Source organism: Pseudorca crassidens, chromosome 1 (assembly GCF_039906515.1).
Source record: "Pseudorca crassidens isolate mPseCra1 chromosome 1, mPseCra1.hap1, whole genome shotgun sequence".
NCBI classification, from domain to species: Eukaryota; Metazoa; Chordata; class Mammalia; order Artiodactyla; family Delphinidae; genus Pseudorca; species Pseudorca crassidens.
The window spans coordinates 41,083,036-41,106,388 of NC_090296.1; the positions used below are offsets into that span (position 1 = coordinate 41,083,036).

At 33.3% G+C, this 23,353-nt stretch overlaps 1 protein-coding gene across 7 annotated transcripts in view; it reads right to left on the reverse strand.

Annotated features, from left to right (window-relative positions):
* The window catches only part of MNAT1 (MNAT1 component of CDK activating kinase), a 218,515-nt gene that overhangs the window by 95,838 nt on the left and 99,324 nt on the right, over positions 1-23,353 (reverse strand). For all 7 annotated transcript variants that reach the window (XR_010942536.1, XM_067734249.1, XM_067734217.1 and 4 more), the window contains one exon: positions 1,281-1,402. Coding sequence is in view for 6 of the 7 variants with exons in the window: in XM_067734249.1 (XP_067590350.1) it covers positions 1,281-1,402 (122 nt within the window). In the remaining variant the exon portion in view is untranslated. The remainder of the gene's footprint in view (positions 1-1,280; positions 1,403-23,353) is intronic.

A 23,353-nucleotide genomic window follows, 5' to 3' on the forward strand; every position in this document is an offset into this window, starting at 1 on the left:
CTTCTGTGACCCCTATAATGCGAATGTTGGTGCGTTTAATGTTGTCCCAGAGGTCTCTTAGGCTGTCTTCATTTCTTTTCATTCTTTTTTCTTTATTCTGTTCCACAGCAGTGAATTCCACCATTCTGTCTTCCAGGTCACTTATCCATTCTTCTGCCTCAGTTATTCTGCTTTGATTCATTCTAGTGTAGTTTTCATTTCAGTTATTGTATTGTTCATCTCTGTTTGTTTGTTCTTTAATTATTCTAGGTCTTTGTTAAACATTTCTTGCATCTTCTCGATCTTTGCCTCCATTCTTTTTCCAAGGTCCTTGATCATCTTCACTATCATTATTCTGACTTCTTTTTCTGGAAGGTTGCCTATCTCCACTTCATTTAGTTGTTTTTCTGGTGTTTTATCTTGTTCCTTCATCTGGTACATAGCCCTCTGTCTTTTCATCTTGTCTATCTTTCTGTGAATGTGGTTTTTGTTCCACAGGCTGCAGGATTGTAGTTCTTCTTGCTTCTGCTGTCTGCCCTCTGGTGGATGAGGCTATCTAATAGGCTTGTGTAAGTTTCCTGATCCACATTATACTCTTTGTGCTATTTTATTTTGTTAAGAAACAACTGTTTCTAGATTATGTTTTCATTCAGTAGTTTAGATTGAGACACCAGATCAAGATATGATTTACTCCATCCAACAAAGTTTATATCTATACTTTCCAAAAGTACACAAATACCCATTTGTTCCCCTAAGACAGAATGTGATCATCTCCATCACTCACAAAAGCCATAATCCCAAGTTCATTTCCAAAATGGATGCATATATTACAGGTTTTGAGCCACTGAGCCAGCTCTACATCATACCCTTTGACAAAATATATTTTGTAGCTCATTTCTCATAAATATAATTTCACTATACAGAACAGACATTGAGTAAATCTACTCTTTTTCACGGCAAGGAGTTCAACTCTATTTTCACTGGCTTACTGCTGACTAAATTAAGCCCCTATTTCTAAAAAAAATACACAGTGAGCCGAAAATGAACAGCTACTTCAGTATGGCTGGCTGCCAATGACATCCTTAAAAGGGAACTAATACAATCCAGTCTCAATCTCAAAAGACCTAATAGGACCATAGGAAAAATAACAGATTAACTTAGTATTAAGCACCATTCATTTCTTACAAAAGAGTAAAGTTCTGTAAACTCAAAATCTAAGAATGCTAAAGTATAAGTTAAAAATGGCAACAACCAAGTCCTAAACATCAGTTCCTCAATGAGAAGTTCTTCTGAACACTTACCCAAGTCTTCCTAGCATTTCAAGCTCAGGAACTTGTGGCCCACAAGTCTCTATTTGCAGTGGTTGATATTCATATAGAGCTTCTTCAAGCTTCTGAATGGGTGGTAATGTAATATGTTGACCCTGTTAGAAAAATGAATGAAAATAATACTTTTTAATATTATTTTCATATTAATACTTATTTGCAGTCATTTTAAAGATGAGCTAAATTCCTCACATTAAAAATATTACCCATTATTCATTACATTACTGAAACCTGTATTATATAATTAACACATAGTCAGTGACACATGATTTAAAGGAAGAAACCTAAATCCATCATTAAATTAAAATGTAGCCTTAAAGAGTATAGCTGTTAAATGTCAATGGTAGAATTCAGGAAACATATAAGCATAGTCTATTCTCACATTTTTCTATTTTTATTATACAACTGTGACAGTTTTGGTAACCTGTGTTTTGTTGAAAGCTTTAGTTAAGGAAGGACACTAATGAAATTATTCTCTGCAAAGTTTTGCCACATAAATATCTATTCTCTTAAGTCTTTACAATGGAATTAAACTTACTTAACAAATATGTGTATCTGATGTCTACTTACACACACACACACAAAATGAGGAATATTATGCTAAAAATTAAGTTGAATGGAATATCCATGTATTTTTCTGAAAAGAACTACTGGATAAATAAAATAAAAAGATCATACTTGATGAAAATTATACAAAATAAAATACCACTCAGCCACATAGCACCATTACACTGAGATTTATATATTTATTGTAATCTGAGCACATAATTCTAATTTTGAAAAATCCGTATTTTTTTATATAGTCCATGTTTTCTGATTCTAACTCTAATTCTGTTATTTTTCTTGGTATAGTTCTCACCAGCTTCTCTATGTCCTAACTTTTTAATAAAAACTAGTTCTTATAGTTATTAATTCCAATGTTTCTGGTTTATAATTTATTCCTCTTGTTACCTCCCTTAGTTTCCATTACTTAAATTACTAAGTTGGATACATAAAACATTTGTTCTCTTTTATTTAAAGAAAAAAAAAGGTAAAAACCATGAATTAAAAGTGATACAGTGCAACTGAGGTGGTGAGGAACGACCACTGAGGATGTTTGCATATGACTCATGGTTCTTCTCTTCAACAAGTTTAATACCATGTAGCATTATCCTAGCTAGTTTACCATCATATTAATAGCTTCTCTGACACTGTGACCTCAAAACTCCTTCAGCAAACTCGGGCAAAGGACTTGAACAGACATTTCTCCAGAGATGTACAAATGGCCAACAAGCACCAAAAAAGATGTTTAACATCACTAGTCATTAGGGAAATGCAAATCAAAACCATGAGGATATAAAATTGCCCCTCAGTATCCCTGAGGGGTCTGGTTCCACGTTGCCCCAGGGATACCAAAATCATGTATGCAGAAGTCCTTTATAGAAAATGGCATACTAGCACAGTCAGACCTCCCTATCCCCAGATTCCTCATGCCTGGGTTCTGCATCCATGAATTCAACCAAACCCAGACTGAATTTCATGGCTGCTTGAAGCCATGGATGTGGAACCCACAAATACAGAGGGCCCAACTGTAGCACTTAACACCCACAACTATTTAGGATGGCTATTATCCAAAACAAAAAAACACATAAAATAACAAGTGTTGGCAAGGATGTGGAGAAATTGGAACTCATGTCCATTGCTGATGGGAATGTAAAATGGTGCAGCTACTATGGAAAACAGACAGCAATTCCTCACAAGATTAAAAGATTAAATATAAAATTACCATATAAGCCAACAACTCCACTTCTGGTTATATACCCAAAAGTAGTGAAAGGAGGAACTTGAACAGATATTTGTACACCCCTACTCATAGCAGCATTACTCACAATAGCCAAAAGGTAAAAGTAACCTTGTGTCCATCAATGGATAGTGAATAGGGTATTCACACAATGGACTATTATTCAGTCTCAAAAAAGGAAAGAAATCTGATACATGCTAAAACATGGATGAATCTTGGAGACATTATGCTAAGTGAATGAAATAAGCCAGTCACAAAAGGATAAATATTGTATGATTCCAATTATATGAGGTTCTTAGAGTAGTCGAATTCATAAAGACAGAAAGCAGAATGATGACTGCCAGAGGGTGTGGGGAGGCAGGGAATGAGGCACTACTATTTAAATGAGTACAGAGTTTTAATTGGAGAAGATAAAAAAAATCCTGGAGATGGATGGTGGTGATGGATGTACACTGTGAACATACTTCAAAATAGTTAAAATGGTAACGTTTATGTAATATATATTTTACCACAATTTTTTAAAATGGGTTTCAGGACTTCCCTGATGGCACAGTGGTTAGGAATCTGCCTGCCAGTGCAGGGGACACGGGCTCGAGCCCTGGTCTGGGAAGATCCCACATGCCACAGAACAACTAAGCCCGTGCACCACAACTACTGAACCTATGCTCTAGAGCCTGCGAGCCACAACTACTAAGCCCACACGCCACAACTAGATGAAGCCCACCCGCCTAGAGCCCATGCTCCGCAACAAGAAAAGCCTCCACAATGAGAAGCCCATGCACCTCAACAAAGAGTAGCCCCCACTTGCCGCAACTAGCGAAAGCCCGTGTGCAGCAAAGAAGACCCAACGCAGCCAAAAATAAAATAAATAAAAATTTTTTGAAATAATAAAAATTCTTGGTGAAAATGAAAAATGTGTCTTTAAAAAAAATTTTAAAAATTAAAATGGTTTTAGATATTCTGATTTGCTCATTTACCTGGCTGAAATAATACATATCAAAAACGAAATAAAGTGAGGTATATGGAAAACTCCATTAACATTATTTTAACCCTTAACCTCCATATGTTTCAGAGCCTTTCTAAATAAACTTGAAACTGTCAAGCTAAATCTTGTACTACCTCTCAGTAATTCAATTTCTGAACAATGAATCTGAATACAGAGTATTACACAGGTTAAGAAGGGGCCTGCCTAAGCAGGACATTCTGAGTGGCATTTTGACATCCCTGTTTCAAAGTGTCTTCTTCATAAGTTACTAAGTACTATATTCTCCTGTCACATTATACAAAAAGTCCAGTATTACTGTCACATTTTTAGGTTAAAAAAAAAAAGAAGATAAAGGAAACTGTAAGAATTTTAAAAGGACACCTATTATATTAGTTATCCCATAACACAGTAATGCAGATTACTTTGATTACTCCATTTTCACATTACAAATTGGAAAGCACGACCCAGGAAAGATGATACAAAATGGATAATTCCAAGAGCTGGAATATTTTCCAAGGAAGATAATATTCAAAAAAAAGACAGGCTCTCTTAAGTCATTAATGTGGGAATGAACACATTAAAAGTAATCATTCCCTAAATAGCAACAATGATGCCCAAGTTAAAAGTTATGATGTCAGGCTCCCCTGGTGGCGCAGTGGTTGAGAGTCCGCCTGCCGATGCAGGGGACACGGGTTCGTGCCCCGGTCCAGGAAGATCCCACATGCCTCTGAGCAGCCAGGCCCATGAGCCATGGCCGTTGAGCCTGCGCGTCCGGAGCCTGAGCTCTGCAACGGGAGAGGCCACAACAGTGAGAGGCCCACATACAGCAAAAAAAAAAAAGTTATGATGTCATATAATCCAAAGTATTGTCTGCAAGTTTGTGGGTACATAAAAGATCATACAATAATAATAGCTAACATTATTTACTCAGGCACTGGTCTAAAGGCATTTAATGCATTATTTCTTTAGTATTCACAATAGTTTTATGAGATAAATACTATCATCCCTACTTTACAAATGAGGAACGGGGGCTTAGATATGTGACTTAGCAAGGTCACACTGTAGGTAATGGCGGATTGAGGATTAAAAGCCAAGGGTGTCAGATTCTAAAGCCTGTGTTCTTTTCCCCTAACTTCCTTATTTTATGGATAAAGAAACTAAGACCCCTAAAATATAAATTTCTCCTAAGGTCACATAGTTAGAGTCTTATCTCCTAATTCCTGTCCAGTGTGGGCTCTACCATACCACACTGCCTATCAATATCCTATTTTTAGACAATATAATCACAGTTGCTCAATTTAAAAGTCTGATATTAATAAGTAAGTCCTAGATTTCTATACAAATTCTAATAATTTAGATATGGTCAAAATGCCATAGGTTCAAAAAGACAAATTTTTTATTATAGCATTTAGAGAGAAATAAACATTACTCAGTGGTAATTCTATTTATCATGAGAATGAGAAAATAAAGTTCATAAATGATACACAACCTAGTCTTCTAATATCCAATCTTTTCCCCCAAAAACTGGTGTGAGATAGATGCCAAGTTTCTCAAATCTAAAGCTGAGGAAGAACTTACAGTACAAATCACTGACATAATTAAGATTTAAAAAAAAAAAAATCACCAAGAGACCAGCTATCTCAACAAGAAGTCCTATGAGGAAAATGTTAGGGGTTTTTAAGTGACTGGAGGCAAAACGGTGTTTAAAAGTTTCTGGATGCAAAATGAAAACGAAAGTGATATTTCTACACAAAACAGTAAGTGTGATATTATTCTAAATTATCAGGAAAAGAAGGATTCAGATTAAAGAAGTCACACTGTATGATGCAATAGTGATATTCAACACCTGAACTAAATTTGACCTGGCACCAAATGATATAGTATAGATTGAAGAGGGCTATAAAAAATCAAGAGAGGAAAAATCAATGAAAGGTGGAAAACTGAAACAGTGCAACTTGTGCAAGACCTCAGAGGGCAGACAAAGTCTACAAAAGCAAGGCAATAAAGAAGACAACAATATCACTAGAGCAGTATGTGTGTCTTGAGACTATATGAAATAACAGGGGCAGAGAATGGATATATGGGGAAGTGGGGGCCGAAAGAGACTGAATCAGCATGGCACAGCTTACATTACAGCCAGAAAATATTCCAAGACTAATTTGAACTCATATGGTAAAAAATCAGACCATTCAAAACAATATTGAAACAAACCTCCATCAAATTACCAAATAAAGGATAAAATGAAAGAATGATGCCCAATATGACAAGAGAGTGTGGAGAAAGATGTTCTCATACACTGCCGATAGGAGAGCAAATAATGGAATTGCTTTCTTTATGAAAAACAATTTAGTAAACATTTAAAGTACTCATATAGCTTAACCCAATAATTCTACTTGTAAGAATTTATAAGAAAAAACAGAAATATACTAATCAAATCTTTATTCAAAAGACTGACCATCACAGTTTATAACTGAAAAACCAAAAGGAACATAAATGTTCAGCAATATTGGGAAAATTAAGTAAACATGAGTTCGATTGTAACAGAATGTATGCCATTTAAAATTATGTTCAAAGAGAAATTAATAAACTAGTAAGTATATAATAAGGATGATCTAAACTATTTTTTAAATCTGCGTAAGAAAAAAGCTATAATAAAAGCACCAAAATGTTAACTGTAGTAATCTCTAGGTGATGAGATTATGATTTACATTTTTATCTTTATGCAGTATTTTCTAATTGGCCAAAATGGGTATAATTTTTATAACCATAAAAAAGATAATAAAAATATACTAGGGACCATACTGAACAACACCATAGGGGAAAAATTAAAAACCATACTATATGACAACTGGCTTGGTCTCTTCAATAAGTCAGCGGCAAGAGAAAGAAAAGCAAGAAATGTAGCATGAGATATGAGCTGTTCTAGATTTTAAAAGAATTAAGAGGTTTAATAAATATAACAAGAGTCATTAGCTCAGTAACAATTTAGGAAAGGAGAAAACAGTCATGAGACATTTGGGGGACAACTGATGAAATCTGAATGTGGACTGGGTATAAGATTACATTAGAGAATTTTTATTAATTTTGTTTTGTGTGATTATGGCATTATGGTTACATATAAGAATGTCCTACATCAGGGCAGGTCAGAGGGAGATGCAGGTTAAAGAATTTAAAGGTAAAATTTCACAGTAACTGCAATTTACTTGAAAATGGTTCAGAAAAAGATACATATATATGAAGCAAATAAAAGATTACTGAATCTAGACATTAGGCATATGAATATTCATTGTATGATTTTTCTACTTTGCTCTTTTTGAAATTTTTCATTACAAATAGTTTAAAAATATATCATGGAATCTTTGTTAGTCTGAAAAGAAATTAGCTAAGCATTTATAGCCGAGAAAATACAATAGTGCTAAAGAAAGAAGAGCCTAGAATCAAGTAGGTCAGGTTTGTAGCTATTTTAATTAGGTTTGAAGATTTGAGTAGTGACTGAGAGGAAGAGGAAAAAAAAAAGATTATAATTAAAACTGCAAGACTTGGTAGCAATCTGGAATAGCTGAGTTGAATACTAAAATGTGAAAACCAGACAGAGCTGAAGACTAACAGAAACAGGGTAATTGGGAAAGAGAAAGATTGAGGAGAGAAGATTTTTTTAAAAAAAGATAGAACACAGACTGGGAGAAAATACTTGCAAATTACATGCCTTATACAGAATCTGTATCCAGAATATATACAAAGGACTCTTATAGCTGAATAATTCTTTAAAAAAAACAAAAACTGCAATTTAAAAATGGGCAAAGATTTTAATAGACATTTCACCAAAGAAGATACACATAGGACTAATAAGCACATGAAATGATGCTCAACACCATTAACCTTTAGAAAAATGCAAATTAAAACTACAATGAAGTACTACTTCACACTCACTACAACGGCCATAATCAAAGTGTCACTGAGGATGCAGAGAGAAATTACAACCCTTAAACGTTGCTGGTGGGAGTGTACAAGGGTGCGACCATTTTGAAATTAGTTTGGCAGTTTTTCTTAAATTTACAAATAAATTTACTATATGACTTAGTAATTCCACTCAAAGGTATCTACCCAAAAGAAATGAAAACACACGACCAAAAACTTTTATAAGAACAGCAGCATTACTCATGGTAGCCAAACAGTAGAAACAATCTAAATGTCCATCAACTGGTGAATGGATAAGCAAAATGAAGTATATTCATACAATATGCATATGAATTCATTCAGTTAATATTTATATGCTGAATACTATTTAGCAACAAAAAGGAATAAAATATTGATACATGCTACAACATATTAACTTCAACAATTTTATGCTAAAAAAAAGAAGCTAGGCAAAAGACTACATATTGTTTGATTCCATTTATAAGTAATGTCCAGAAAAGGTAAAACTACAGACAGAAAGTACATTAATAATCACTAGGGGCTAGAAGTGTGAATGCAAAGTGACTACACAGAGGTACAAAAATCACCAAATCATACATTTAAAATGAGTTATTTTTTATAGTAAGTAAACTATACCTCAATAAAGCTGTTTACAAAATAAAGAGTTTAAGATTATGGTTCAAATCAAATCAACATTGCTGACTATATATGAAATATCCAAGCAGAAATATTCAGTAAAAGCAGCTAAAAATATAAAATAAACCCAAGAGAAACTTTGCTATTATCATCAACAAAATGATGGGCAAAGTCACAAGAAAAAATAAAATTTGAGGGAGACAAATGTATAAGGAGTGAGATCCTAGTAATGAGTCCTGAATAACACCCACATTAAGTAATTCAACTACATTTTGCTGATTTCAAAACCATAACACAAAACTGACGCCCTTTCAATTTCTGTTGTAGTTGCCATATAAATAATAAATAAATGAGGCGTTGAGGGTAAAAATGTAGCAAGCAGAGCCACAGCAAATCATGCAACCTTAGATAATATCTACACTCAGGTGGAAAATTGCAGGCAAACTCTACATTCAATAGTAAAATTAATGTTTTACTCTCCTAGAATGTAACAAAATGGAGCCCCTGTTTCTCTTCTAAGGTATACCTTAGAGCCCTAAGTTATATTTCAATAATTTGCTTGTCAAAAATATAAGCATTTGTGGAAAGAGTTTCCAAAATTCAGCTCATTTCCATATAGAAAAACATAAAAACATTTGAAGAACAATGCAAATGCTGACAAAGGTAATTATTCATGGCTGTAATTTTTTTTTAATTTATTTATTTTTGGCTGTGTTGGGTCTTCGTTGCTGTGCGCAGGCTTTCTCTAGTTGCAGCGAGCGGGGCTACTCTTTGTTGAGGTGCACAGGCTTCTCATTGCGGTGGCTTCTCTTGTTGCGGAGCACAGGCTCTAGGCGCACAGGCTTCAGTAGCTGTGGCACGTGGGTTCAGTAGTTGTGGCTTGTCGGCTCTAGAGCACAGGCTCAGTAGTTGTGGCGCATGGGCTTAGTTGCTCTGTGGCATGTGGGATCTTCCTGGACCAGGGCTTGAACCCGTGTCCCCTGCATTGGCAGGCAGATTCTTAACCACTGCACCACCAGGGAAGCCCATGGCTGTAATTTTAAGTAATAATTTGAAATATATCTTTAACTTGTCTTACTCAGCAAGCTTCAAGTCTACTATAAAAAGTTTACAATTTACTGCGATTTATCTGTTAGATAATCTATAGTACACCACAAGTATTATCGTTATTCGTGTCCCTCAAGTAAAGGAAAAGCACAAACTATCTTTTGTGCTAACTCTAAAATGCAGGATTTAATTCCAAATTAAAAATTATATGATCTAGGTTTCTGGAAGCCATTTGATAAGAGATAAAGTTAACTCTGAAAACAACTCTTACTTTAACAGCAACAGAAAAGTTAATTAGTAATCATTAACATACAGGTTGTAGAAATAAGCAATAATGAAAATACCCTTCCAAATCAATCAGTATATGATTTTGGTAAGTACCACAGAACAGGTTGTAATTCATAAAGTACTAGCAATTCAGAGTGATGTGTTAAATGATTCTGAAAATCCTTTAACAAAATTTTAAGATTCAGAACTCTCTTAATTTTTATATTTGCTAATAAACTCTGTAAGCTTGGTAAACTCTGTGTATAAATATCTGTTAACATCTGTCTCCCCCATTAGACTGCAAGGCCCTGTTGTTCACTGCCATGCCTCACAGCACAGTACCTGACACCAAAGAGCTGCTCGGTATTTTGTAGAATGAACGAATAATACAAAGGGGCATGTGGACAGTCATCTGGTGTAGTAGTATAAACATTAGAAAAACAGTAAGATGGAGAGTCAGGTTTCCAAATTCTATAAATTTTACAATGCTCTTACTACATGTAAACAATTGGAATTTTGTAATCACATGTACTACGAGAGTACGTAAGGAATACATCTCCAGATTCTACACACTTTAATACTGTTTCTTATTCATTAGAGAAAGTCAGTAGATGTTTTTTTTCCCTAGCCTGGAAATGTGCTTTCTAGCCACTTAAGAACTTCAACAAAATTTCAGACAACAAAACATTGTGGTTATTCTGCTGTAATCAACAACCATTCAAAAGACAAATATTGAACACTAACTATAGCCAAAAACTAAAAAGTACAGCAGTGAACAAAACAGATACAAGCCCCTGCTACCAACAAGCTTATATTCTAGTAGATCACTTTTCAATGAGATTGTTCCTTTTACTTTTATTTTGGTGAATCATCTAAATGCAAAATAAAAACAAACAAACAACAAAACAATGATAGTGGTGACTGTTCTTAAAAAACTGGATCCTCTCACATGTTAAAATTATCAAATGCTATAGAAAGTATCACATTGCTAAAGGGAATTAGAAACCAGAATATTTCACTGGTCTCAGAGCATTAAACCAGTACAATTCTACTGATTATTTCCAGGGAAAACATCTACAGGAGACCTTTCAGAAAATCAATTAATGATTTTTGAAATACCGTTTCTATGTCGGTAAACGTCCTAGTAATTTAAATGTGTGTGCACATATGTACATGTGTTTTCTATTTGTGCACATGTATGCATCTGTATGTGGATGTGGACATATTTTTTAAATTGTATTTGTGTGCGTACTCACACAGTTTTTTAATGGAATAGAGAATACTTAAAAAATACACATGAAAAAAATAAATAAATAAAATTTTAAAAAAAATTAAAAAAAAATACACATGGCACTGCCGTCAAGCTACTGATTCTGGATAATTTCTTTTGGTAATTCAGTTGTTTTCAATTTATTTTAGGAGCAAGCAGAGCAATTTTTATACTATGCTGCTCTGGTCATTCTAGGGTGACATCAGCCTGTCATCACTGCAACAGCTGCATGGTAACAACTTCCTGGTAGCACATAATTTCATGGTAAGTACAATTCATTTTCCCCCATAGAAATGGCTTTCTCTAATTTCTTTCAAAATTTACAGTAAACAGCGTAAGACAAATGAGGGACAAGACCCTGCATGGTAAGAAGTAACTATATACTTATGCTAACACTGCCTCTAAACTAAAATGAACTGAGGTGATTTTATTTCTCTAAACTTCATATTCATCAACAACAGTGAGGGAGTAGGGGCAAACTGAAGGGTTGGACTAGATGTTCGTCCAGGTCCAATCTGCTACAATTTCATGACCATAGTGGAAATAAACCACTACCTGATAATGTATGATGAAAATAAAAATAATTTTCCCCAAATTTAATGTAAAATAACTTGATTCTATATATACTAAAGAAACGGCCAGTGGAAAAAACAATCACTAATTCCCAGATACCCAAGTCTCTACTAGAATCATCAGACTCCATTCCCTTTCTGAATGTGTGTTTTGGAATGAGCAGAATATAACTTAAAATAAAAAATGATTATGGGTTGTTTTTTTTAAGCATTCTAACATTGACTTATTCCCACAAATCAGCCTTTATGAGCACTCCTGTTTTTTGAAATACTATGCCTAATAGTTAGATCACCTATTTTTCCCCCAATTTTTCCTTCTCAAAAAAAAAAACAAAAAACAGACTTTTCCAGAATATGAAAGAGGATTCATCTTGAATACACTAGGAACAGCACCATATTTTTCTGGCTCTTTACTGACGATCAGTTCCATTTGAATATGTAAGATGCTTTGAAACATCAAAGAAGAATTTCTTTATCTAGCCGGGCTTAAACTTCTTGTTCATTAGAAATCAAATAGTCCTAAAAAAGTTATATCTTCACTTGGCCAAGCCAAGTCTCTGAAACTGTTTCTATATCAAATTGGCCCTGAAAACATCATCAAAATCTGTTCACTACAGGGGAATTACTTTAAGCCTTTGTTAACTAAATTCATTTGTAATCTCCCCACCACACACACCATTAGTGTTCAAATTACCACACAGAAAAATGTTCTTTAATAATGCATCAACTCTATTTTAGAACTCATATTGTCACACCAATCTAAACTATTCCTTGAGAAAGAATTTCAAAAATAAAATGTAACATATACAGAAATGTTAAATGTAGGGGAAAATTAGGAAATAATATCTTTAGAAAAAGATTAATATCATTAAAGTATGTTGAATATAATAACCACCAAATCCTGCACATTTTTTAATTTAATTAATTAATTAATTTTTTTGGCCATGCTGTGTGGCCTGCAGGATCTTAGTTCTCCAACCAGGGATTGAACCCAGGCCCCGGCAGTGAAAGCGCCGAGTCCTAACCATTGGACCGCCAGGGAATTCCCTGCACGTTTTTTTTTTAAAAAGCATTTCTATGAATTCCTTTGTATTGATGTAGAACTACTATGGTTTATGTAGAAACTAAATGCAACAATATATTTGTGGACACGTGTAATTAGTTTTCAGAAAGCCCAGGGTTCCAAACCATAGGTGAACATGAAATATAAAAGGAATAACATTTTCTCCCTCTGATGTAATGTGTTTTGACTATAATTATGTATACAAACTTCTTTCCTCCATGATACAAAAATAAAGACAGAAAAGGAACTAAGCTAGTCATCGCTGCCTTAAATAGTTCTATACCTAACACATCCAAGAGACATCCAAATGTTATCTAGAAGGATCCTAAGTGATGTGAGTGATTTAAGTTCAACACAGCTATAACAATGAAGTCACACCCTGCACAGGAGTTACACTCGGTTCTAAAGTCAGAGTAAGGCAAAAACTGGTCAAAATAACCCCTCAAAAATCCTTTAAATAGCCCATAAAGTATACCGTACATTGTTCTGCGCATATTATAATCTCTTTGTATAAATCCAACTCAGCTAGTTTTTCCTCCAGCATTAGAAGAGATTACTGTTTGTTCTGTGGAAAACCAGATAAAGTACTTGTCTTGCTTTTAGCAACTTTGTTGTTTCAAAAACATTTTTTACTGGGGGAAGACAGGAATTCTTTGCTATTTTTCTCCCTCGTTTGGTGTTTTCAGCTTTAGTTGAATTCAAATAAGTTAAATGTACATATGATATGACTCTGCTGAACATGACAGGTATTTGAATGTTCATTCAATTGAATTCATGGACAAAAATGATATCTGAGATGGACTATGAAGGCTGAATGGGGCTGAAATGGAGGGAAAGGAAGAGTATTTCTAGTGAAAAGAATTTTAATACCAAGAACAGCTTCAGTGCAGTAGTGAAAATAGGAGCCAAAATATAAATGATAGAAGAAAGAATGGGAGTTGAGAAGTAGAAACACTGAATAAACTTGATTATTATTTTCATCAAATTCTAAGATAAAATAAAAATAGGGAGATATGGCATTAGCTTAAAGAAACAGTAGGATCAAAGGAAAAGATTCTGTTTATCTTGTATGGTTTTGTTGTCCTAGGTTTTATTTTTCCTTGAGCACTGATAAATGAGGCAGTGTTGAAAAGTATTATTTTTACATTCTTTCTCTGATGCTTGTCTTGCTACTGAACTACCATTTGTGGCCAAGAGGACAGAGCGTCCAGCAAATCATAACTGTTTCTATAAAAAGATCAGAAAAGAAAAACATCAAGGAGACTATCTGGTGAGACAAAATCTACCTCGTTAAAAGAGTCTGCACTAATTTTAAGAAAAACAGCATTTACCAGCAATTTTACAAACTTTTTAGGCATATAGCATTTTAGCTCATTTACTTTTAGTAATTGCAAAAAGTTTCCAAAAAAGAATTCTCACCTTGGCACTTTAAGTAAACTTTTAGTTAACCATCAATAACAACAACTTACACATAAGTCTAAATTTTTGAATATGATAAAATATGAAAATTGCTTTATATAAAGTTTTCTACAAATATTACTATTATGATATAAGCAAAACAAAAAATATCACATAAAATTAGTAGTATTTTGAAGCAGAAATATTTTTCAGTGAAAAGGTAGCAGAAAGCTTCTTTACACCATAATAGAGACTGAATAATTCAAGAAATCATATTTTATTTAGATATAAACCCTCTATGCCTAGTACAGTGCTTGGTACATATTAGGAATGTTTGTTTCATGAATGAGCAAATGTTTTATAATGATCCACAGTATCCCACTCACTCCAATCCTCTAATCCAAACCATCCCCCCAAAAAACTACATAACAAATATGATTCAATTTGAGGTCATTTAACTACAGATGAGTAGTTATTGTGCTATTCCCACTGTAGAAAATAAACAGCTAAGCCAAACTATACTGACTTTATCCTTCTGTCCTAAAAGGAAACAACAAATACTAGGAATACCTTAACCATCCTAATCTGCCTTCCCCAAACACATATCACCACTACCACCTTCACAAAACCACCATGTAATTAGATCTAGACTCTAAATGTAGAATAGGATAGAATATTTAGGATTCTTTGATTCCCTTACAATTTTGCATAAATTATCTTTTACTAAAGTCATGCTGATATAGAATGTTATTACTTAACAGTGGGATTCCACACAAAGGACACAGAAATATTTACTGAACATCTACTTTATGCCATGTACTATGTTAGTCCCTATCCATATAGTTGAGGTAAGTATTATTTTGTTTATGTTATAGGAAAAGAAACTAATGTTCTCCAAGGCCAAGTAACCTACCCAGGTTTTAAGCCCTATACTGCCAGAATTCACTAAGCACTATCTTATTACAGGACTATGGTATTAAAATTGATTTATCTGAACATTTAGTGGATGTTAGGCACTAGTGAAGGGATGATAGAAAGGATACACCACCAGAACTGATTCTACTTTGAAGCATTCAGCAATATATATTTATATTTATTAAACGTAAATTAGGAAATGCTCATTTGTTTTAAAAATGTTAGTATATAAGTGCTTTTTAAATGACAGTTACCCTAGTCCATTAAAACATACAACTCAATTTCTTTTTTGAAAATATTCACATTCAACTTTACCATAGTACATTTAGATTGATGCAAATTTCACCTGTACTGAGATATGTGCTTCATTCTTCTTAGAAACTCTCTTAGAAGTTCAGTCTTCTTTTTATAACAAGCAAAAATATTATCTTCCTCAAAAAATGTACAAAATTGTGGCTTGTCTATGAATCTGTGAAAATTGAATATATTTTGAAATATGAACCAGAAAGACCACTTCAGCTAGAAAGAATTCCTAGCAATGTAGAGGTAAGCTACCTTCCTAGAAAGTTGACTTAATAACCGAATCTTTAAATCACATTTTACTACACTTTAACAGATCATTTTTCATAATTGACAGACATGTTTTATGTTTATGATATGAATTACAAAAGCAATGCAGAAAAAATCATTATCTCGGTAAATTTTTCATCTGAGAACATTATGTGTTCACTGAGGATAAAAATGGTTCCACAAATACAGGAGTACACAGACTATCACATAATTTGTTTTCTTTTTTAAAAATTAAAAAAACTAACTATTTTATAACCTTCATAAATAAATACATAAGTATACACATAAATAAATAAATGAGAGGTACATTTAGTAAAACAGTGCCCTAGAAGACAAAGAAAGCAATTAGTATGGGAGACTTTAATGAACACAGCTTTAAAGCCCTTCTGGAAATTACTGGCTGAATAAAAGCACTAACATTCTACCAGTTGCTGAGACAGGTGCTACTGACAGTCAGCTGCATTTGCTGAAGCATATTCTAAAGATTACTAATTAATCTCTATACTGAAACCAATGGCTGCCTGCCATTTTGATCACCATTTAAAAAAAAAAAAAAAGCAAAAGAAATAGTCGCTCTATGACCAAACACAACTCTAGGTAAAACACAACTCTAAGTAAGCTCTGCATCTACTTAATTACTTAGTTACATTATTTTCTGGTGTTCTTTATTCTAAACCCAAGACTTCTACAGGTTGGACTCATGGGTCTTATAGTCTCTCCACTTGCTACTTCTGAGTTATTTCTACTTACCACAAAGAATATGAAAGCATTTGTGAGATACTTGGGGAGAAGAGTCTTTCTTTGTTGTTAATTTTGAACCTTTCGATCCTAAGTTCAGGAGAATATGACTCATGGAGGCATTCTCCTTTACACCCAATCTGCCTTTTCATTAGAACTTACCCACACTCCCCTTTCCCAGCTCCCAACACACACACACACACACACACACACCTGAATACTCTGTTCTACCACCATAATATCCTACCTTCATCTTATGAACTCTGTTCAAAGCACTGCTCAGAAATTAGCAAACATTAAAATAGTTAATGTTTCCAAGTCTGGGCAATTATTATAAAAGTGATTCTGCAGTTCTTTTAAAATATGCTGGGACAAGGTGCCAAAGAAATTGTTTTAAATCCATTTGAAAACATATAAACATATATAGATAAAGTGAAAAACGTATGTGAGGGTTCTTCTTGTGATTTTCCATCCTTTTAATGTTTCAAGTTAACATTGATCCTTGAGTCTTAAGTAACACTATCTGTTCTACATGTTTTTAAAGTTGCTTTCATTCAACTGTACATGCCTGTGACCTCCACAATGACCTCTACAAAAGCAGTTGTGCACTTTACTGTGGTGCAAATCCTCACAGACAAGTTGAACCTGTTCTTTTTGGCACTGAGCCCTTGCGCTGAACACACAGCTGAGATTTATTATAAAAGGGGAACTAAGGGGCATTATTGCACAACATTTATCCTTCACATACAGCCAAGTATAATCTTTTACGACCTTTGAGAGCTCTTAAATAAACAGATCTTCCCTTAATTGCATAAGGAGTTTCTTATTTGTCACCAATCATATGGCATATTGAGATTCATTTTATATTAGGAAAAAGCTAGCACACAAAACATACGTACTAAAAGTTGTTAAAGTTAGTCTCTTAATATTTATTCAAAACTAATAATACTTTGAATACTCAGACCTAAGGATAATTACCTAACTTGCTGTTTTTAGCAAGGTCAATGCTGCAAAGTAATAAACACCTGCCTTCAAGGAGCTATACTTTAAGAAAACAGGTTTAAAAAAATCTTCCTACAGCACTCCTATGGGTCTTTTAAAAACATTTCAGAGAAAATATTAACCTTTACTTTTACATTGTTTTGTGTTTTCTTTTTAATTTCAAAGTTCAATTTTAATTAGCTTTCCCATAGCATTTTAAAAACAGTTTCCATTTCTAAAGAATTTTGAACTGAGCTGATAAACATGACTGCAACTAGTATACTTCCTCACTTCAAGAACAGATTGATACACTGGGGGAAAGAGGAATTTCATGAGTTCTAAGAAGTATCTCTTATAACAGGAATTACCACACCATTTACATTAATTCTTCAGGATTTGCTAATTGATCTATCATCAAGACTTGCCTGTTGAAAACAAAGAAACTACTATAACCTCAAAAGTATTCTATCTTGAAAGTCAGGTTCAAACTAGCTTATCAGCTAACTGCTCAACATAAAGGAAACTAAAATATGTTGATTCAGGTGAATATTTCCTTGCTCTAAATTCTTCTAATTTATTTTATTACTATTAAGTGTACAAACAATTGGGAAAAAATGCCTGTAGACTTATGGGGGCGGGGGGACAGGGTGTATTGTTTTATGGACACAGAATTTCAGTTTTACAAGATGAAAAAAATTATGGCGATTGATTGTAGTGGTGGTAGCACAACAATATGAATATCTTTAATACTACTGAAATGTACACTTAAAAACAGTTAACATGGTAAATCTTATGTATGTGTGTCTTACCAGAATAAATTTTTTTAATTTAAAAGATAAAATCATAATTTTTTTAAAGATTGATGAATGAATTGATTTTTTAAATGGTGAAAAAAATCTAATGTTACATTTTTAGCAATCAGGGGTTCATAGTGAACAAAACAGACATGTTCACAGATGATACCAAATACATTCTGTAATGACAAAATATCTGAAGAGTTAAATAAGAAATTTCTTTCATTAAAATTAAACATTTTAAGCAACACATTTATATTGTTCCATACCTAAGAAAAGATGTTTTAAACAATTTGTCTCTCTAATACTCTCTCCCTTTGTCTAGGGAATACAAGTAGAAGTTCATGAGTTTGGACATTTTTTAAATTCAACACTAAAAAGAACACATTTTTTCTTTATGTAGTCTTTCAGGAAAAAAACTGTATTAAATTTTAAGTGATTTTGCAAGCATTACATCTTTAAATAGATATAATTAGCATGCTAGAAAATCACCAGTTTTATTCATAATATTTATACTACTTGAGGAAACAAAAATTGATGAGAATAACTATAAAACATGAATCAAATATGTTAAAAATGTCTCAAGACTTGATCTTACACTATATTCTAACACTATGTCAACACTGGTGGTATTTTTTAAATACCTAAGCCCTCTAATTCATTTTGAAATGCATGCACTTCAAGATTTCCATAATTTCCAAAACCACTCTTGATGGAGTCATAACTATAATTAAAAATAACATCCAAAGAACCCATAGTTGCAATGTCAAGCAGTTTAACCCAGGTTAACCTCCAAATAACTTAAAGCAGCTGTAAGAACAATACCAGTCTCCATTTATTTTGGTTCTTCACACTATAACAGCTTTCCCATCTATGTCTCTCTTCTTTCCATCAAGAATGCAAGCAAATACTCTATCTGCCTATAACTTCTGACTCTTTTAAATTCCCCATGTTATGTGTCTTCACAGAATAACACAGTGTTTAAAACACAGTCTTTGGAGTCCAAAAAGTCAAATCCCAGCTCTACCTTGAGTATCTTTTTTTAACAAGCCTTAGTTTCACCTGTAAAATTATATTAATGAATCAAATAAAGTATATTTAAAGGACACAGAAGAGTGTACTGTCTACAAAATGCTACTACATCATCACCTTCATCAGGAGCAGAAAGAAGAGGAATATTCTGCACCACCTCCGCAGACCATCTCTTAGTCACTACCACCAGATAAAATCACCACAGGCAATTATCAACATAGGAACTGGTAACCTTTCAAAAGTCTGCCTGTAAGAGCTCAAAACATCTTCCTGCAGAAACAAAGTTTTGAAAGAGGGCACAATCCTAGGCTAACAATATATAAAACATTAATTATCTTAAATTGAGTGTAGAACCCTGGAAGCAATACAGGAGAGAAAACAAAGAAAAGTTTACTTTCTGTTTCCTGGGTGCAACCCTGGCCTTAGGCAAAAACTTCAAATTTCTGAAATTTTAGCTTCTCCCATTTTGCCTTTTGCATTCCTATCCAGCAGACCCAGTGTCTTTCCCAGGCATTTTATGTCCCTACAACGCTGTAACACTAAGTTCCTAATTGGAAACATTCCACTCAAACCTACTGACTCTTAATGTGCTCCCTGATCTTAAGTTACCAACCTGCACCTCACCACAATCAAAACTTCCTGCTATCACTAAGGTGTTAGAAGGAAAGAAATTGCATTGCATGATTTTACATACTGGACATCTGGTTTTTATTACATTATTATTGTTTTTAAAAAGAACATTTGTAAAACATTTTTTTCTGGAACAAAATACAAAGCAGTAGTTGCCTTTTAAATATATGGGCTAAGAAATATTCACTGATATCTCAGGCAAATTTTTCATCTTCATATTTACCTATATAAAAAACAGATTCTCAAAAAGCATTAACATTTATCAAAATGACAATTAGAGTAACATCAGGAATTCCACAATGAGAACTGGTAAGGGTACAGAAGCCCTGGGTAAAATCTGAGCGACCATAAATAATGAAATTCAAAGAATCTCAGAAGTATGCAAGATATTAAACATCATCTCAAGTCTTACTGGCCACTGGATTTTGAATCTCTTCTTCAAAAAACCAAAACCAAAGCACCAAAACAGTCTATAGAGGTATGTCTCAGTACCCAAATAAATGTATAAAAGTATACACCTAACTGAATGAAGAAGAGATGAAACCTGTATGACACAACAAAATTTTATATCTCTATTTATGTGCACAAATCACAATATCTGTCTTACAGAAGTTTAACTACAACTTTTCTTCTCTTCATTTTCTTTATCCCATAAGACTTTCTAGGAAACATTATTTTTTTTTTTTTGGTCACACCGTGCGGCATTCGAGATCTTAGTTCCCCCAGGGATCAAACCCACGCCCCCTGCAGTGGAAGCACAGCGTCTTAACCACTGGACCACCAGGGAAGTCCTGGAAACATGATTCTTACTGAAGAGAGATATGCTCTTGCTTGAGAACAATGCACTGAATCAATCACCATGGTAATACACATACAAATTCATAAATATTTAGGAAGCTTCCTTAATTACAGTATTTTAATCAATAAAGCACCAGCTAATTTCTTAACTATGAGTTCATCTAAGGCTTTGACTTACTCTACATTCTTGGTTTCTGTTTCTAATAATTCCAAGTGATGGCCAGACTAATGTTTGTTTTTCCATATATTTACCACACAACATCTGCTCAATAGAAATTCCCATAAATGTGAAACCAATAAAGAATGGAGTTACTTTTACAGCTTTTATTATCTGCAAAATGAAATTATACTTTAAGTCATTCTTTAATGACTTAAGTCATTAATACTTTTTAATGAACTATATCATTATTTCCTATTAGCCTATTTATAACTTAGAACAAATTCTTCTTCCTTTGTGTTTAGACTGCTTAAAATTTTAGGAAATTCTACATCCAGTTCTAACACTTACATTTAGAGTTAGTCACTTAAATCACTCTTTTCCTTTTACTTCTTTGTTTTCAGCTTCTTTACTTTTTGAAAAAATTATCTACTATGTTACCTATAAAGGAACTAATAAGTTAAATCTGGAAATAAGTTTGCTTTGTAATTTACGGTATCTAAGAAAATCATTCAAAGGATCTGCTTTGAGCCTACTTTAATTTCATTTTATTCTCACAAATACCACATTACAAAATATATTCCAATCAATAAGGCTTATATTATTCCAAATGAATAAGGTTATTTACCCATGTCCCATAAGCATTAACTCACAGAGCCAGAATTTGAACCTACTCAGTCTGATATTAAAGCCCTTTTCTATCCCTAACCACAGTGCTATCCTGCCTATAAAAGTCTCTCGCTTGTGCCATTAAACAGAATGTCAGGAGGCTACCATTACCTTTCATTACTTCTCATTCTCAACCCAAATGCTACTATTGGAAAAGCACAAGTTGCTACTATATAGAACACAACGAAAATAGCTTGATAATCTTTGATAAAACACAGTGGAACTTTGCTAGAACTAGTGACAACTATGAAAAACTATGCAAAATTATTTACCATTTCAAGGATAAGAGGTCTTGTACCAGAAATGGTTGATTACATTTATGGATCTAATTTCTAAAACTAAAATCATTACTACAGAAATAAAAAGACTATTTTACAGAGCCATATCATTATCAATAATCCTCTTCATATACACAAGGGCAATGTAGGAGTTCCTACCAATGACAGTAATGGTTGGTTCAAGGTCTAACATTATTTCCTGTATCATATACTTTTTCCTTCTTTCATTTCCATCTTTACCTGTCTCTCTCCTACTTCACATGTTTAACTCAAGAGATACTCTGGTATAATGGAAAAAGAAATGATCTTAAGGATCTGAAGGCTTATACTCTCACTCTGATTTCCATTGTCCTTCTGGGCTTACAGGACATATCAGTAACAAAGGGCGGGTAGGTAGGATTAATAATATTGATACAGAATATTTACATGTAAGTATATTCAATGGTATAAAATACTCTTCAACTAAAAGATCTTATTAATATGATTACAGATACAGAAATCTAGCACCACAGGCATTTCAAACAACTCAATATACTGATTTTAGATGTATTCTAAAAAGCCCATTTACACTAAATAACATTTATTTTTATAGCAGAATATAATCAACAAGACTACAATATTCAGGAAGTTTTGAATGAATGTTTGTCAATTATTTGAATTAGCACTCTTCAATTTAAATGTATGATCCTCCAAATGTATTCCCAAAATACAACTTGAAAAAAGGCACTGTTATTTACCTTATGAAAAAGTAAGCCCTAAATAAATTTCCAGCAAAATAATCCAAAATGGTGTTTACATTACATGAGTGATTTGCTGTTTCTCAAAAACAGAAATGTAGGAAGTCAATAATTCTCAAACTTGCAAAGTGTTTCCATGTGCTTAACAAGAAAACCATCCAAAACAAACAAAGCTTAAGAAACTTTTTATTATTTTTATTTCCCTGCCATCTGTTTTAGTCCTTTTTTTTCCTCTTGGTTCCACTCACCTTCTTTCTTTCTGTTGCCTGCTCCTAGTAACACTTCTAAAAGAATAAGGCAGCAAAATTAGCACATTGGGGACTTTAGCCCCAGGTGTCACTTGACAATGACACAGTCCAGAGCTAAATATTTATGGACATAAACTCCTAAATAAGTTAATACACACCTCAATGCAAATACTAAATATACTATGGTATCTTTCACCTAGTCTTCAAGATTATCACTCAATATCCACCAAAGGGAAAATATATTAAGATCATATGTTTCTTAAGAAAAGTTAATACCTTTTATTACTATAAGCCTTATTTTTATACATGTGTTTTTATCTAACAAATATATAGAAAATAGGTATATATGTGTGCATGTACATAAAATCTGATGAGGCAGGAGAAAAATATGAAAGCACATGAAATAAAACAAAAAACTAAAACACTATTACCATTTCTCACTAGCAAAGATGCTTAAGTAGCCCCTCCTCAAACAGGTATTATTGAATTACACGGCTATGAAAATGTGAGGAAAAAGGCAAACAAATAAAGAAATAAGTTTAGGTTATAAGTATTTTTAAAACACT